Raw genomic sequence first — 16,196 nt, forward strand, 5'->3', positions numbered from 1 at the left:
AAAAACCCATCTAGTTCACTAATGTCCTTTAGGGCAGGAAATCTGCTGTCCTTACCTGGTCTGGCCTAAGCAATGTGGTTGACTCTTAACTGCCCAGCAAGCCATTCAGTTCAAGGGGCAATTAGGGGTGGGCAACAAATGCTGGCCTTGCCAACCATGCCAACACCCCATGAAAGAAAAAAAGAAATTGGAACATTTAAGATACCAGTTAAGGTTCCAATGCTTGTTACATTTGTTCCTGCCTAGTTACAAGGGTGGGGCCCTCTTGGAGTGTTTCGATAGGTCACCACATCAGTTCAAGTGTCGGTGTGGAGCTTCTTGAGTGTTGTTGGAGCTGTGCTCATCCAGACGATTGGGGGGTATTACATCACACTCCTGAAGTGTGCCTTGTAGATAATAAATGAATTAAATTGAACTTTTAATGAGTTTTTTAAAAAAATAATGTAACGGTAGTTGTGGGATTTCGAAGTGGTGCCCTCCTCAGGGCATGAGCCTCCAGTACAGTCGCACTGCGCCACGTTGCCCTCTGGTATGACGGTGGGGGCGATGGTGCAGGGCACGGAACCGGAAGTGGGCGGGCTTCTGGTCCAAGATGGCGGATGTGAAAGTGCCCTATTGCCGGCGTCACGTGGCCGGCGGTCTCCAGGAAGTGACGTCAGTGCTATGGCCGGCCGCGATGTGGGGCTTCTTCTCCCGGGATCCGGTCAAGGATTTTCCCTTCGAGACCAGCGGGGCTGCCGAGGCCTCGCTCGGTCTCTGGCAGCTGCACCAGGGCAGGAAGAAGGTAACTTGTTAAATGTCCCTCGGAGCGGGGGCGCGGGGGGAGGAGATATTAAATGATAATATTCGGTCTGAATAACCCCCGGGGGCGGAGCCGGACTGCTCTAGGCCCCGCGTCAAGCCTCGGGCTCGCGTAGCGCCGCCAGCCGGCACAGGAGGCCTCCTCCCCCCTTCGGCCGCCGCCAGGAAAGACCGAGGACTGGATTTCAACCGCAGTCCCCACTGGCGGCTGCATCTGTCTCTGTAACTGAAGCAGAAACTAAAACTCAATCAGCTACCCTCCCCCTCCCCCCGCCCCCCACAAGCCTCACCCCCTCCCACTCCCTCCCCCCCCTCCCTCCCTCCCTCCCCCGCCTCACCCCCTCCGGCCTCCCCTCCCTCTCCTCTCCACACCTCTCCTCCCCATCCTCAGCCCCTCTCCCCACTCTCCCCCTGTCTTCTCCCCACTTCATTCCCATTCCCTTCGCCCTCCCCCCCATTGCCTTCGCCCTCCCCCCCATTGCCTTCGCCCTCCCCCCCATGCCCTTCGCCCTCCCCCCCATGCACTTCGCCCTCCCCCCCATGCCCTTCGCCCTCCCCCCCATGCCCTTCGCCCTCCCCCCCATGCCCTTCGCCCTCCCCCCATGCCCTTCGCCCTCCCCCATGCCCTTCGCCCTCCCCCCCATGCCCTTCGCCCTCCCCCCCATGCCCTTCGCCCTCCCCCCCATGCCCTTCGCCCTCCCCCCCATGCCCTTCGCCCTCCCCCCCATGCCCTTCGCCCTCCCCCCCATGCCCTTCGCCCTCCCCCCCATGCCCTTCGCCCTCCCCCCCATGCCCTTCGCCCTCCCCCCCATGCCCTTCGCCCTCCCCCCCATGCCCTTCGCCCTCCCCCCCATGCCCTTCGCCCTCCCCCCCATGCCCTTCGCCCTCCCCCCCATGCCCTTCGCCCTCCCCCCCCATGCCCTTCGCCCTCCCCCCCATGCCCTTCGCCCTCCCCCCCATGCCCTTCGCCCTCCCCCCATGCCCTTCGCCCTCCCCCATGCCCTTCGCCCTCCCCCCATGCCCTTCGCCCTCCCCCCATGCCCTTCGCCCTCCCCCCATGCCCTTCGCCCTCCCCCCCATGCCCTTCGCCCTCCCCCCCATGCCCTTCGCCCTCCCCCCCATGCCCTTCGCCCTCCCCCCCATGCCCTTCGCCCTCCCCCCATTCCCTTCGCCCTCCCCCCATTCCCTTCGCCCTCCCCCCATTCCCTTCGCCCTCCCCCCCATGCCCTTCGCCCTCCCCCCCATGCCCTTCGCCCTCCCCCCCATGCCCTTCGCCCTCCCCCCCATGCCCTTCGCCCTCCCCCCCATGCCCTTCGCCCTCCCCCCCATGCCCTTCGCCCTCCCCCCATTCCCTTCGCCCTCCCCCCATGCCCTTCGCCCTCCCCCCCCATGCCCTTCGCCCTCCCCCCCATGCCCTTCGCCCTCCCCCCCATGCCCTTCGCCCTCCCCCCCATGCCCTTCGCCCTCCCCCCCATGCCCTTCGCCCTCCCCCCCATGCCCTTCGCCCTCCCCCCATGCCCTTCGCCCTCCCCCCCATGCCCTTCGCCCTCCCCCCCATGCCCTTCGCCCTCCCCCCCCATGCCCTTCGCCCTCCCCCCCCATGCCCTTCGCCCTCCCCCCATTCCCTTCGCCCTCCCCCCATGCCCTTCGCCCTCCCCCCCATGCCCTTCGCCCTCCCCCCCATGCCCTTCGCCCTCCCCCCCATGCCCTTCGCCCTCCCCCCCATGCCCTTCGCCCTCCCCCCCATGCCCTTCGCCCTCCCCCCCATGCCCTTCGCCCTCCCCCCCATGCCCTTCGCCCTCCCCCCATGCCCTTCGCCCTCCCCCCCATGCCCTTCGCCCTCCCCCCCATGCCCTTCGCCCTCCCCCCCATGCCCTTCGCCCTCCCCCCATGCCCTTCGCCCTCCCCCCATGCCCTTCGCCCTCCCCCCCATGCCCTTCGCCCTCCCCCCCATGCCCTTCGCCCTCCCCCCCATGCCCTTCGCCCTCCCCCCCATGCCCTTCGCCCTCCCCCCCACTTCCCTTCGCCCTCCCCCCCATTCCCTTCGCCCTCCCCCCCATTCCCTTCGCCCTCCCCCCCATTCCCTTCACCTTCCCCCCATTCCCTTCGCCCTCCGCCCCCCATTCCCTTCGCCCTCCCCCCCATTCCCTTCGCCCTCCCCCCCCATTCCCTTCGCCCTTCCCCCCCCATTCCCTTCGCCCTCCCCCCCCCCCATTCCCTTCACCCCCACCCTATTCCCGTCACCCCCCCCTCCCCCCCCAATTCCCTAGCTCATAGTTTCTGCCTGCTTATCAAAGCCCTGGATTCCTTCTCAATCTGTCCTGCCCCCTTCAAAGATTAGTAAGTCTAAACCCCCACATCTCTCTGTTCCTGTAGCTCCTTTTAAAATTGCTCCATTTTGTTTCCACGGTGCCTCATGTCTCCTCCACCTAACTACACTGCATTCAATATATACCCCAATAGTGCCCCCCCCCCGGGGACAGCTGTCTCCCGTGCTTCCCTCCCATCTGAAAAACCACCGTTCACCCTCTGCTTTCTGTCCGTCCTTGGCTGTGTTTCCACGCAGCCAATGCCCTTTTCATCCTCCTTCGTCCCATTTTTCCAGCAAGCCTATTAGGTGTTATTTTGCAAAACACCTTTTTGAAAGTTCACATGCACAACATTGACCGCACTCCCCTCATCAATCTCCTTACTTCACCAAAGACCCCGATTGAGCTGGTCAAACACGATTCACCTTTGACAAATGGTTGTCTTCCACTAACTCAAGTTCTCCCAATGGAAAAATTTAATTTTCTCCCAGATTATCCTCAGTGCAAGTTTCCCCACCGCTTCTGTTCCACTGACCGGCCTTTACTTACTCGTTTAGCGAGTATGACATTGGCAGCATCCTTTCCTCCAGTGAAGACGGTGCAGAGTGCTCACTTTGTACCTCAGCCAGGTGCTCTGCCTGCACAAGGTGATCTCTTAGATTTGTCGCATCATTCCTTTGATTGTCCTTTTGCTATTTGTCTGTCCTTTTTTTAATTACTGGTGCTCACTTGATGGTACTGGTATTTGTCAACTGCTCTGTTATTGATTAACTTTATGGGTCGCTCATATTATGAGTCCTCGCTGTCTGTTCTCTCTGGTGTTTACCAAGAGGACTGCTGTCTTAAAGATTAAAGATCAGTCACTTATATTTCAGTATTGCTGAAAAGAGAGACGTGTTGTCGAAGCTTTTCATCTTGCACTCATCAGGACAAATGCAAGAATGCCAAATTTCAAATGAATCACAACAATTTATACTACAGGAGAAAAGGGTGCGGATTGGTCGGCAATGTGACTGGTTTGCTGTGGAGAAAGCAACAGGGTTCCCAAGCTCCCGGGTAATTCAGAAAAGGTGCAAAGGCTTGAACAGATTCCTTATGTTGCCAGAGAATGGGAATGTGTATGAATGCATGTCACTTCTAGCAAGTGTAAATGAGCCACACTTGTGAGCTCAACTGATTATCTTAAATTGGTTGTTAGTGTAGCTATTAGCGCACTCAGGATTGTTCAGCAAGTACTGCCCAATCGGGGAATCACATCTAACAGTACACATTCTGTTTTGGGTTTTGCAAGCACAAGTTGGTTGAGTACGGTCTGTACTCGGCCCATTACGAGCAACCAATGAATCAAACAGCATGTTTATATAAGCCAGTCACTGGGACATATAGCCTAAGTACCTGGCATCGCACCAGCACTGAAATCCGTACACAAAGTTGCTCACTTGTGTGGTGGGCAGCACGTCTTTATGGACCGACGGCAGCATCCTGTAAGTGGAAAATACCATTCACGTCGCCACTGCATAGGGGCAGCGTGAAACAGCTTGCTTAACCTGTTCAAATTTTTGAGTTATTTGCTTTCCCAGGGTAATCTGAGGTAGACTGGACACTTTTCAGGTCTGAAAGTAGCGGCCTTTAGTCCGTTTGTGAATGTTTGTGATACGCAGTGAACAATGAGCAGATCACGATGGGCATTGTCCCGTGGGATAGTTTTGACAGGCTCTATTTCTGCACCAAGGTTTATAAGGTGAGCCAATGGCTAGGGCCCTGATAAAGCCAGTCTTCAGCACATGAAGCTATATAAATCCCAGCGTCTGTATTGACTGGTGAAGGTAGGCTTGTGGTAGTCAGTAATGGAGAAACCATTAGCAGATTTCTCAACTAGCATAGCGAGGAAAGGAAAGTTAGACTGCCTTATCACAAAAGTGAATTTGAGTGAGGGATGGAACATATTAAGGTGTGTAAGGAAGCCCTTGCATGCATCTGCAGCCTCAAAGAATGTGAACGTATCAGAAATATGTAAGTGGTAAGAGGTTAGGGCACATTAAAAACATATTTCTTATGAAAATGTTAGCGAGTGCTGGACCTAGAGGGGATCCCATCTATTTGGGCCGACACAGTGTCATTAATACTCAGTTCAACTGCAAGAGTTGCTAAGTTCATAAGTTCAATGAATACAGGTTCAGAAAATGGCGGCATGTCTATTGCTGTGATGTAACAACATGTCACACATCTTGTATTTTGGTTAAACCTGTTGAATGCATGCCTGCTCCTGTCTTGTCCTGAAGCCATACTCTCTCTTGGCTGACTGGATCCACAGGGAGTGGGGACAGAGAACTTCCTGAGTGACCATCCTTTACCTGCAAGCACAAGCAACGAATGAATGCCCCAGACTATCTGACGACAGGGGCCTCAAGCTATTCCAGCTTTCGCCGATCTCCAGGCTGCCACTGGGGGTGACGGGAGTTAGAGTTGCAATAGGTGCCAGTTTTTGTCCCTCCTGAAAAGGGGGCGACATTTTAGTAATCTAAGTAGTGAGCACTGGGAAGTGAACATCAATCAGCCATTGACTGTGGTGGGTGAAGGGGAGGCATCGCAGCCAAACCCAGTCCTGTGCTGGGTCAATACCCCTACATGCACACTGGACAAGGCGCAGGAGCCTTTGAAAAACTTTCTCCCATCTCTCTACCTGACCCCGCAGCTGCTCTGGAAAGCTGAGGAGTCCTGTCATCGTGACAAACTAGGCCTCTGTCTAACATTCCTCCCTCCCTCCCAGGGTACCAGTGAGCCGGTCTCTGTATTCGTATATGATATCAAGCCCAACTCGGATGAGCAGACACAAGTGGCGAAGGCGGCGTTTAAGCGGCTGAAGACTCTCCGACACCCGAACATCCTGTCCTTCTCTGATGGGTTAGAGGTAAGTGATCCCTGTTGTTTAGCTGCACGACATTTTGATGGGGGTAGTGGCTGGGGTATTGGGAGGACAAACAAAACCTTGAATAGGCGATGAGAACAAGACTGATTCCAAGTGTAACAGGGATGTATGGTGTGAAGAAAAATAGGAACATACGGACTTAGGAGCAGGAGTAGGCCATTCAGCCCTTTGAGCTTGCTCTGCCATTCAAGAAGATCAAGGCTGGCCTGGTTGTGGTCTCAACTCTACTTTCCTGCCGCCGCCCCCCCCCCACCCCCCCAAACCCTTGGAGCCCTTGTCTAACTCAGTCTAGGATATATTCAGTGACCCAGCCTCCACTGCTCTCTGGGGAAGAGAATTCCACAGACTCGCGACCTTTGAGAGAAATAAAATCCGTCTCATCTCCGTCTTAAATGGTAGCCCTCTTATTCTCAAACTGTGCCCCCCTGGTTCTAGTCTCTCCCATAAGTGGAAACGTCTTCCCGGTAGCCACCCTATTAAATCTGAGAATCGTTAACTCTTTCTCTTTCCACAGATGCTGTTGAGTATTTCTGACGCTTTGTGTTTTGATTTGAGAAAGTTAAGCTTTTTATTTAGAGAGGAAGGATTGGATCAGGGCGATTTTGCTAGTGTGTGTGGGGGAGGGGAGGGAAATAATAAAAAAAGAATAAATAAACAAGAGATGTTGGTCCATAACGTTACTGGAGAATTGACGATAGGCCTCATTGAGACCTTGGGGAAGTCTCAGTTCCTTTTTTTTTTAAAAAGGTTCTTATAAGAGTTGGGTTTGGCATCACGAGGTTTTAATCGGTTTAGGTTGCCTTCTCGAATGTCGGTGTTAGGAGTAACCCTTTTTTGTTTTAAGGCCGAGAAATGCCTGTATATCGTGACCGAGCCAGTCACTCCACTTGGCAACTATTTGAAAACAAAAGAGGCAGCAGGAGAACTGAACGAGCAAGAGATTTCGTGGGGGCTGCACCAGATTGTGGTAAGTTTGTCCAGCTCTGACATTACGGAGGGTGAGGGTGTTGGCTAGGTGACGGTGGTGGGGAACTTGGGGCAGGACTTACACAGATCCTAGTTGGCAGCCCGTGGGATCTATATAAACAGAATACACACTACGGCGAACATAACTCATGATTAAAACGACAGCAAAGTCTTCTGAGCATGGCAGGATTATTTCTCCATCACAATGCAGTGAGGAAGGGTAGCAAATCGATCCCAGTCCCTTATGACAGGCGTGATCAATGGGGGGGGAATTACCCAAAAATCTGCATTCTGCCTGGGACTCATACTTTCTCGATGGGCTGTCGTAATTTAGCAGGAAGCTTGCACAGATATCATCATTTTAGTCAGCGTTTATCTTCCTCAAAACCTCATCTGTGCCTTTGTCAGCACCTGACTAGTCCAGTGCACTCCAGACCAGCGTCTCATGATCCGTCTCTGTAAACCTGAGCCCATCAAAAGCTCTCGTTTCCCTTGTCCCAACTCTCACCAAGCCCCCCCCCGTTCATCCATCTCCCCTGTGCTCGCTGACCTTGGTTCGTAGCTGAGCGACATCTCGATTTCAAAATTCTCATCCTTGTTTCCAAATTCAACACCTCCCCACCACCCCCCCGCCCAACCCCCAAAGAAGCTGGATACCACCCAGCACAAAGCAGCCCCGCTTGACTGGCACCCCTTCCACAAACATTCACTCCCTCTATCACCAACACACAGTGGCAGCAGTGTGTGTACCATCTACAAAGCTCCTTCGACAACACCTTCCAAACCCAGGACCTCTACCGCCTAGAAGAACAAGGGCAGCAGATGCATGGGAGCACCGGCACCTGCTAGTTCCCCTCCAAGTCGCTCACCATCCTGATTTGGAAATATATCGCTATTGCTGGTCCAAAATCCTGGAATTCCCCCCTCCCCTAACAGCACGAGGTGTACGTGGTTTGAAATGCTAAATAGGTAAACATGCAGCGGTTCAAGAAGGCAGCTCACCACCAGCTTCTCAAGGGCAATTAGGGATGGGCGATAAATGCTGGCCTGGCCAGCAAAGCCCACATCCCATGAATGAATTTTAAAAAAATATATATAAATGCAGGTTGCTGTTGTTGAAATGAGGCTGACTCTTGTGCTTCTCTTGCCTCATAGAAAGCTCTTAGTTTCCTTGTGAACGACTGCAGCCTCATCCACAATAATGTCTGCATGGCGGCGGTTTTCGTGGACCGTGCGGGTGAGTGGAAGCTCGGCGGATTCGACTACATGTACACAGCACAGGGGGAGCCGCCGCCACCAGCGCCTTCAAAGGGCTTCCCCGAGCTTGATAAATATGACCCGCCGGAGAAAACAGACCCGAGCGCCAGCAGAAGCGGAGCGGAAAAGTGGTAATTATATGCCGGGGCAGTTTGAAATTTTTGTACTCGCTGTAGGCACGTTACACACATGGTGCTTGGGCACTCTGCCAGCTATAACGATGAGCTAAATTTGGCAGCCTTGTTTCAGTCAGCATGAGAACAGACCAACACTGAGCTGACAATTGACAAGGTGGGTGATGGAGCCCATCATGAAAATGTAATAATTCTCATAATATTGTGATTTATTGTAAAAGAAGGTTAATAGTGGCGTTTGGATAGTTTGTGTGTGGGGGGGGTGGGGGAGATTTAATTGACTTGGAGACAGCTGGTCTGGAGGCTTTGACTCATCAAAAGAAGCTAGGTTTGAAGTGCTAAATAGGTAAACATGGCTGAAACCTTAGAATGTGAGGTGAGGAGAAATTGCACTTTGAGATAAATCGGGGCAGTTTGAATTTCAGAGTCGGTAGGATGTTTACACCTAACCAGAGAAGCCAGGCCAAGCAGTGTGTTTATTTTTCCCAAAGGTTACTGACAATATTAGCACCATGAAAAGATTTATATTATGAGAAAGGTGAAATTGCAAAGACATATGGGAACAATGGAATTAACATTAAAAGGGAGAAACATATATAAAGGAGAATGAGGCTATTTGTCAGGGAAGGCATTGTAAGATCTAACAGAAGTGTGAGAAGCCTCCAGTATTTGTGCATTAAGTCTGCTGTCTACAGAAACCAAAGCTGGGAAAAGTCACTTTGGTTTCCACTGTCCAGGGTATTGTGTTGACTTGCTTGGATCTGTTTAAAATCTTTTTTTTTTACTGTTGCCTTAACTGGGGTATAGCTGAAAGCCAGATTAAGTAGGGGTTTTAGGAATTATTATAGTAGTGACTTGTAGACCTATCTTTGTGCTTGAAATCTTTTCTTTTGTTAATATATGTTTAATTTAGTTTTCTAAAAAATCTCAAGTCTTTGTGGACTTTTTTAATTCATTCATGGGATTTGGGCTTTGCTGGCTAGGCCAGCATTTGTTGCCCTTGAGTAGGTGGTGGTGAGCTGCCTTCTTGAACCGCTGCAGTCCATGTGATGTAGGTACACCCTCAGTGCTGTTAGGGAGGGAGTTCCAGGACTTTGACCCAGCGACAGTGAAGGAACGGTCGATAAATTTCCAAGTCAGGATGGTGAGTGGCTTGGAGGGGAACTTCCAGGTGGTGGTGTTCCCATGTGTCTGCTGCTCTTGTCCTTCGAGGTGGTAGTGGTTGTGGGTTTGGAAGGTGCTGTCTAAGTGAATTCCTTGGTGAATTCTTTATTACTTCTGAATTCAGGACATGCATCTTGAAATAAATACAAATTGCGAAACCGTTGCGATAGCGGGGATCCAGTTTTCCCCGTGGATTTGATCTGCCCGGCACACATCATCTGCCTCGCCATAAAGACAGAACATCACACTGGAGGAATTCCCCCCTTCCTCAGCTGAGGAATCACTGCTCCTCCATGTTGAACACCACTTGGAGGAAGCACTGAGGGTGGCAAGGGCACAGAATGTACTCTGGGTGGGGGCCTTCAATGTCCATCCCCAAGACTGGCTTGGTAGCAGCACTACTGACCTAGCTGGCCGAGTCCTAAATGACATAGTTGCTAGACTGGGTCTGCAGCAGGTGATGAGGGAACCAACAAGAGGGAAAAACATACTTGACCTCATCCTCACCAACCTGCCTGCCACAGATGCATCTGACCATGATGATATCGGTAGGAGTGACCACCACACAGTCTTTGTGGAGACGAAGTCTCATCTTCATATTGAAGATACCCTCCATCATGTTATGTGGCACTACCACTGTACTAAATGGGATAGATTTCGAACAGCTCTAGCAGCTAAAGACTGGACATCCATGAGGCGATGTGGGCCATCAGCAGCAGCAGAATTGTACTGGGACACAATCTATAACCTCATGGCCCAGCATATCCCCCACACTACCATTACCATCAAGCGAGGGGATCAACCCTGGTTCAATGAAGAGTGCAGGAGAGCATGCCAGGAGCAGCACCAGGCACACCTAAAAATGAGGTGTCAACCTGGTGAAGCTCCAACACAGGGATACTTGTGTGCCAAACAGCATAAGCAGCAAACGATGGACAGAGCTAAGCGATACCACAACCAACAGATCAGATCTAAGCTCTGCCTCATCCAGTCGTGAATGGTGGCGGACAATTAAACAAGTCACTGGAGGAGAGGTTCCATAAATATCCCCATCCACAATGATGGAGGAGCCCAGCAAAATATAAGGCTGAAGCATTTGCTACTGTCTTCAACCAGAAGTGGCGAGTGGATGATCCATCTCGGCCTCCGGAGGTCCCCAGCATCACAGGTGCCAGTCTTCAGCCAATTCGATTCACTGCACATGACATCAAGAAATGGCAAAGGCACTGGATAATGCAAAGACTATGGGCCCTGACAATATTCCAGCAATAGTACTGAAGACTTGTGCTCCAGAACTTGCCACGCGCCCTAGCCAAGCTGTTCCAGTACAGCCACAACACTGGCATCTACCCAGCTATGTGGAAAATTGCCCAGGAATGTCCTGTACACAAAAAGCAGGGCAAATCCAACCCAGCCGATTACCGCCCCATCAGTCTACTCTTGATCATCAGTAAAGTAATGAAAGGGGTCATCAACAGTGCTATCAAGTGGCACTTGCTTAGCAATAACCTGCTCACACACACCCAGTTTGGGTTCCGCCAGGGCCACTCCACTCCTGACCTCATTACAGCCTTGGTTCAAACATGGACAAAAGAGCTGAACTCCCGAGGTGAGGTGAGAGTGGCCACCCTTGATATCAAAGCCGCACTTGACTGAGTGTGGCATCAAGGAGCCCTGGCAAACTCGAGTCATTGGGAATCGGGGAAGACTTTCCGCTGTTTGGAGCCATACCTAGCACAAAGGAAGATGGTTGTTGGAGGTCAGTCATCTCAGCTCCAGGACATCACTGCAGGAGTTCCTCAGGGTAGTGTCCTAGGCCCAACCATCTTCAGCTGCTTCATCAATGACCTTCCTTCCATCATAAGGTCAGAAGTGGGGATGTTCACTGATGATTGCAGGATGTTCACTGTTTGCAACTCCTCAGACACTGAAGCAGTCCATGTCCAAATGCAGCAAGACCTGGATAATATACAGGTTTGGGCCAACAAGTTGGCAAGTAACATTCACACCACACAAGTGCCAGGCAATGACCATCTCCACCAAGAGAGAATCCAACCATCGCCCCTTGATGTTCAATGGCATTACCATCACTGAATCCCCCACTATCAACATCCTGGGAATGACTATTGACCAGAAACTGAACTGGACCAGCCATATAAATACTGTGGCTACAAGAGCAGGACAGAGGCTAGGAATCGTGCGGTGAGTAACTCACCTCCTGACTCTCCAAAGCCTGTTCACCATCTACAAGGCACAAGTCAGGAGTGTTTTTGAATACTTCCCACTTGCCTGGATGAGTGCAGCTCCCAAAACAACCAAGAAGCTCGACACTATCCAGGACAAAGCAGCCCACTTGATTGGCACCCCATCCATAAACATTCACTACCTCCACCACTGACGCACAGTGGCAGCAATGTGTACCATCTACAAGATGCACTGCAGGAATTCACCAAGGCTCCTTCGACAGCACCTTCCAAACCCATGACCACAATCGTCTTGATGAACAAGTGCAGCAGACACATGGGAATACCACAACCTGGAAGTTCCCCTCCAGGTCACTCACCATCCTGACTTGGGAATATATCAGCCGTTCCTTCACTGTCGCTGGGTCAAATTCCTGGAACTCCCTCCCTAACAGCACTGTGGGTGTACCTACATCACATGGACTGCAGCGGTTCAAGAAGGCAGCTCACCACCACCTTCTCAAGGGGCAATTAGGGATGGGCAATAAATGCTGGCCCAGCCAGCGACGCTCACATCCCGTGAATGAATAAGAAAAAAGTTATTCTGAGGCTGGGCCAAAGATTGTTCCCTTTTCTAACTGCTGTACCTATCCTGGGAGAGGGTTTGTTTGATAGGGGCAGTGTAGAGGGAGCTTTACTCTGTATCTAACCCGGTGTTGTACCTGTCCTGGGAGTGTTTGATGGGGACAGTGTAGACAGAGCTTTACTCTGTATCTAACCCGGTGCTGTACCTGTCCTGGGAGTGTTTGATGGGGACGGTGTAGAGGGAGCTTTACTCTGTATCTAACCCCGTGCTGTACCTGTCCTGGGAGTGTTTGATGGGGACAGTGTAGAGGGAGTTTTAATGCCTGACCCATGTGTTACATTCTTAGGAAGCCCCATTTTGACTCTTGGTGCCTTAAATGGAAAGTGTTCTGTTCCCCAATGCTAAGATCCTTCAACTCATCTCATGCCATGTTCTCCACGTGGCAACTTGTTGGCTGTGTTTTTGCCTGTTTGAATTGCTGCCTGAGGTTTGCAGTCTAGGCCTTCACCTCAGCACTGGAGTGTGGCTGAGACTAGTGGAGCCGGACCCCAGCACATTCAGCATCTTCAGGAATGGAGGAAGATGGAACAAATTCGCAAAGAAAGATGTGGGGATTTGTGTGCATGTTCTGTTGCGAGTTTTCAAATTGCAGGCCATTCCTGAATTAGAGGAAACCTCGTCGAGACTGACGACTCTCTCCTGTTGCAGGTCAGCGGACATGTGGCGCCTGGGCTGCCTGATCTGGGAAGTTTTCAATGGACCTCTGCACAGATCCTCTTCCCTCCGCTCCCTCGGAAAGGTCTGTTCTTGTCCTCCTCGTGCGTGTGTGGGCCGGGCCTTTTGAGCGGACCTCCTCTGACCAACGGGGCTTTACGCAGCGGTGACCCGTGGAGTGACTTACAGCTCGCCTCAGAGGGTAGCACTGTCAGAAAGCCATGGGCTCAAGTCCCTCCCCCGCCGCTTGAGCCCATAATCTAGGCTGGCGCCCGTGCAGCACCCAGGGAGCCCTGCCCTGTCCGACGTTAAAAGGTTCCACAGCGTGGGGAAAGGTGGGGTGAAAGCCGAAGGGAGGATAATCCTTCCCGCCATTGCGACAAACGGCCAGCGACCTGAAAAGCGAGCTCGGCTTCTCCCTCCGCCAACGCTGCCTGACCTCCTGAGTGATTCCAGCATTTCCTGCTTTTTATATCACCGAACGCTCAGCTCGTGGTGACCGGTCCCGTCGCTTTCGGATTGTAGCGCGTCGCTAACTGCCGGGGTTTTGCTGAGAGGTGTTAAAGAGAGTCTGAAAGGAAGGCTCTGCGTTGGTCCTCCCACCACCCGATCACTGCTTCGCGAGCTGATCCTGATCTAAACGAAAGGCCAAACCCCTAGGGTTCCTGCTGATCGCTAGTCACTTACTGCAAAGCGCGTGTGCCTTGGTCTTGGGTGAGGGTACAGCTGACCTGCTCGTGGTTAAACACCAGCCTGTTAGCGGCCTTCAAGCTGAGCTGCAGCGAGGATCCACATCAGGGCGTCGGGGAGGGGGATTTGCTGCGGGGGGTTTGAAATAAAGCAGCTAAGATTGGATTCCTTTTCAGTTGGTTATAGGCTGCTGTTGCTCATTGTTCCTCTGCTTGTTTTCTGTTTTTTCAGATCCCGAAGTCTCTCGTGCCTCATTACTGTGAACTTGTTGGAGCCAATCCCAAAATCAGACCCAACCCGTCCAAGTTTCTGCAGAATTGCCGGGGGCTTAATGGCTTCATGAGCAACAGGTTTATAGAAACCAACCTTTTCTTGGAAGAGATCCAGGTTAGTCCAGCCTCCGAGGCACGTGCTTGTCGTAAACCAGCTCTCGGTTTCCCGGGAGAATATTTCCGGTGCGATTGTGCTGCTCTAGTTCAAGGACTCTCGGCCTGGGGCTCTGCTCCTTGGTCCCTCCCAGCTCCTCGCTTGCTCTGCGGTGAGGGTTTCTCTGCCAGTTCCCTGTACCCTGTTTGAACTGCTGCGAAAGGGAGCTCCTCGTATTGCAGATCTGCAAAGAAGGACCTGTGTTTCGATGGCATTGTTCATCACCTCCAGCTGCCTCAAAGCAACTTTACAGCCACTGAATTACTTTCTGAACTCTTGTCACAGCTCTAGCATAGGAAACGTGGCAGCTAATTTGCGAACAGCAAGCTCCCACTGATGGTGCCCAGATAATCTGCTTTCTGTAAAATTTTGCAATGTTGCTTGAGGGGCCAGGACACCAAGGAGAACTCTTTCTCCCCCTGTGCACCCCCCCTCCCCCCCCAAACCTACTGTTCTTCGAAATAGTGCCCTGGGATCGCTAACACCACCCACTCCCAGGAGACCCCTCGGAGAGACGGCATCTCCAACAGTGTAGCACTCCCCCGGATGAAAGCAAAATACGGTGGACGCTGGAAATCCGAAATAAAAACGGAAAAATGCTGGAAAAGCTCAGCAGGTCTGGCAGCGTCTGTGGAACAGGGTTAATGTTTCGACCCTTCTTCAGGGTGTGCGCGCGCATGCTTGCGAGTGTGCTCTAACATTGATTATGTCCACCTCTCTCTCTCTCTCACGCATCTGCAGATCAAAGAGCCAGTCGAACGGCAGAACTTTTTCCTGGAGCTGAGCTCGCAGCTGGACACCTTCCCCGAGAATTTCTGCAAGCACAAGATCTTGCCGCAGCTGCTGACGGCTTTTGCGTTTGGCAGTGCTGGAGCTGTCATCCTCACTCCACTCTTCAAAGTACGTCCGGGCGCCTGCCTGCCTGCCTGCCTGCGCACTGCTCTTCAGAGCTGTCTGGTGAATTCCTGTGGGATGGGAGTCGAGTACCTGTAACAGCAATGGCTCTAGTGCCAGGGGGACATGTATCCTAGCACTGACTGCCTTCATTGTGTGTGTTGGGGAGGGGTTAGTGGGTGGGGGGGCGGGGCGGGGGGGCTGGGGGGGGCGGGGGGGGTGGGTGGGGGGGGCTGGGGGGGGGGGCGGGGTGGTGGGCGGGGCGGGGGGGGGAACAAAATTAGAAGGACTGATTTTAATTGGGAACCAGATATGTTTCAGTGCTGTCTCCACAGGTGGGGAAGTTCCTTAGTGCGGAGGAATACCAGCAGAAAATTATCCCTGTTGTGGTCAAAATGTTTTCCTCAACAGACAGAGCAATGAGGATTCGTCTGCTTCAGCAGGTCTGTGATTCTGCCTCAATTTAAAGCTTGCCTGTTCAGACCCTCCACCACCTCACGTTCCCCTCCCACCCGACCCCTCCAATCTCTGTAACCTCCTGCAGCCCTGCAGCGCTCCGTGATTTCTGCGCTCCACCGAATCTGGCTTCTCAGTCATCCCCGATTCCCGTCGCTCCGCCATTTGGCAGCCGTGCCTTCAGCTGCCCGGGGCCCCTAAGCCCTGGAGTTCCCTCCCTGACACCCACCGCCAAAACCCCTTGCTGCTGTTTCGGGTCAATTCTCAACCAAGCTTTTAGTCACCTGCCTTAACATCACATGGTGTCAATCGTCTGTTTGAAGTTGCCCCTGCGATGTGCCTTTGAGGCGTTTCGCTAGCTCGAAGGAGATGATGAGCCTTTTAATTGCCGGCTGATGTTAACTGTGGCCGATTAAATGCACAACAAAATAATCGTTTCAGTCAATGTTACCATTTAGGCGTTTCTTCGCAGCGCTAAGGCCAGGCCTGTTTAGCGCACCAGTTGGCCTCGCTGCCATCGCTTGTAGTTAAGTCGGAGGTTGCACAGTGTTTTTATCATTCTGCGAAAGTGGAGCCTGTGTGTCAGCAGAACTGTCCTTTTAAGGTGTGAAAAAAGAATTATTGGAAATAAAAGTGGTTTAAGGCCCACTGAAGTACTTAGGGGCAGGAGGAGGCCATTCAGCCCCT

General features: G+C 52.7%; 1 protein-coding gene across 5 annotated transcripts in view; it reads left to right on the forward strand.

Annotated features, from left to right (window-relative positions):
• Nucleotides 1-648: 648 nt before the first annotated feature.
• The window catches only part of scyl1 (SCY1-like, kinase-like 1), a 37,561-nt gene continuing 22,013 nt past the window's right edge, over nucleotides 649-16,196 (forward strand). For 3 of the 5 annotated variants that reach the window (XM_041179953.1, XM_041179954.1, XM_041179955.1), the window contains exons 1-8: nucleotides 649-784; nucleotides 5,881-6,021; nucleotides 6,884-7,006; nucleotides 8,161-8,393; nucleotides 13,038-13,128; nucleotides 13,965-14,120; nucleotides 14,901-15,059; nucleotides 15,389-15,496. In XM_041179953.1, coding sequence (XP_041035887.1) covers nucleotides 677-784; nucleotides 5,881-6,021; nucleotides 6,884-7,006; nucleotides 8,161-8,393; nucleotides 13,038-13,128; nucleotides 13,965-14,120; nucleotides 14,901-15,059; nucleotides 15,389-15,496 — 1,119 coding nt within the window. In that variant the 5' untranslated portion in view covers nucleotides 649-676. The remainder of the gene's footprint in view (nucleotides 785-5,880; nucleotides 6,022-6,883; nucleotides 7,007-8,160; nucleotides 8,394-13,037; nucleotides 13,129-13,964; nucleotides 14,121-14,900; nucleotides 15,060-15,388; nucleotides 15,497-16,196) is intronic. The other 2 variants (XM_041179956.1, XM_041179957.1) reach the window with 2 other exon arrangements.

The sequence above is a fragment of the Carcharodon carcharias genome, chromosome 37, assembly GCF_017639515.1.
Source record: "Carcharodon carcharias isolate sCarCar2 chromosome 37, sCarCar2.pri, whole genome shotgun sequence".
Classification (NCBI taxonomy): Eukaryota; Metazoa; Chordata; class Chondrichthyes; order Lamniformes; family Lamnidae; genus Carcharodon; species Carcharodon carcharias.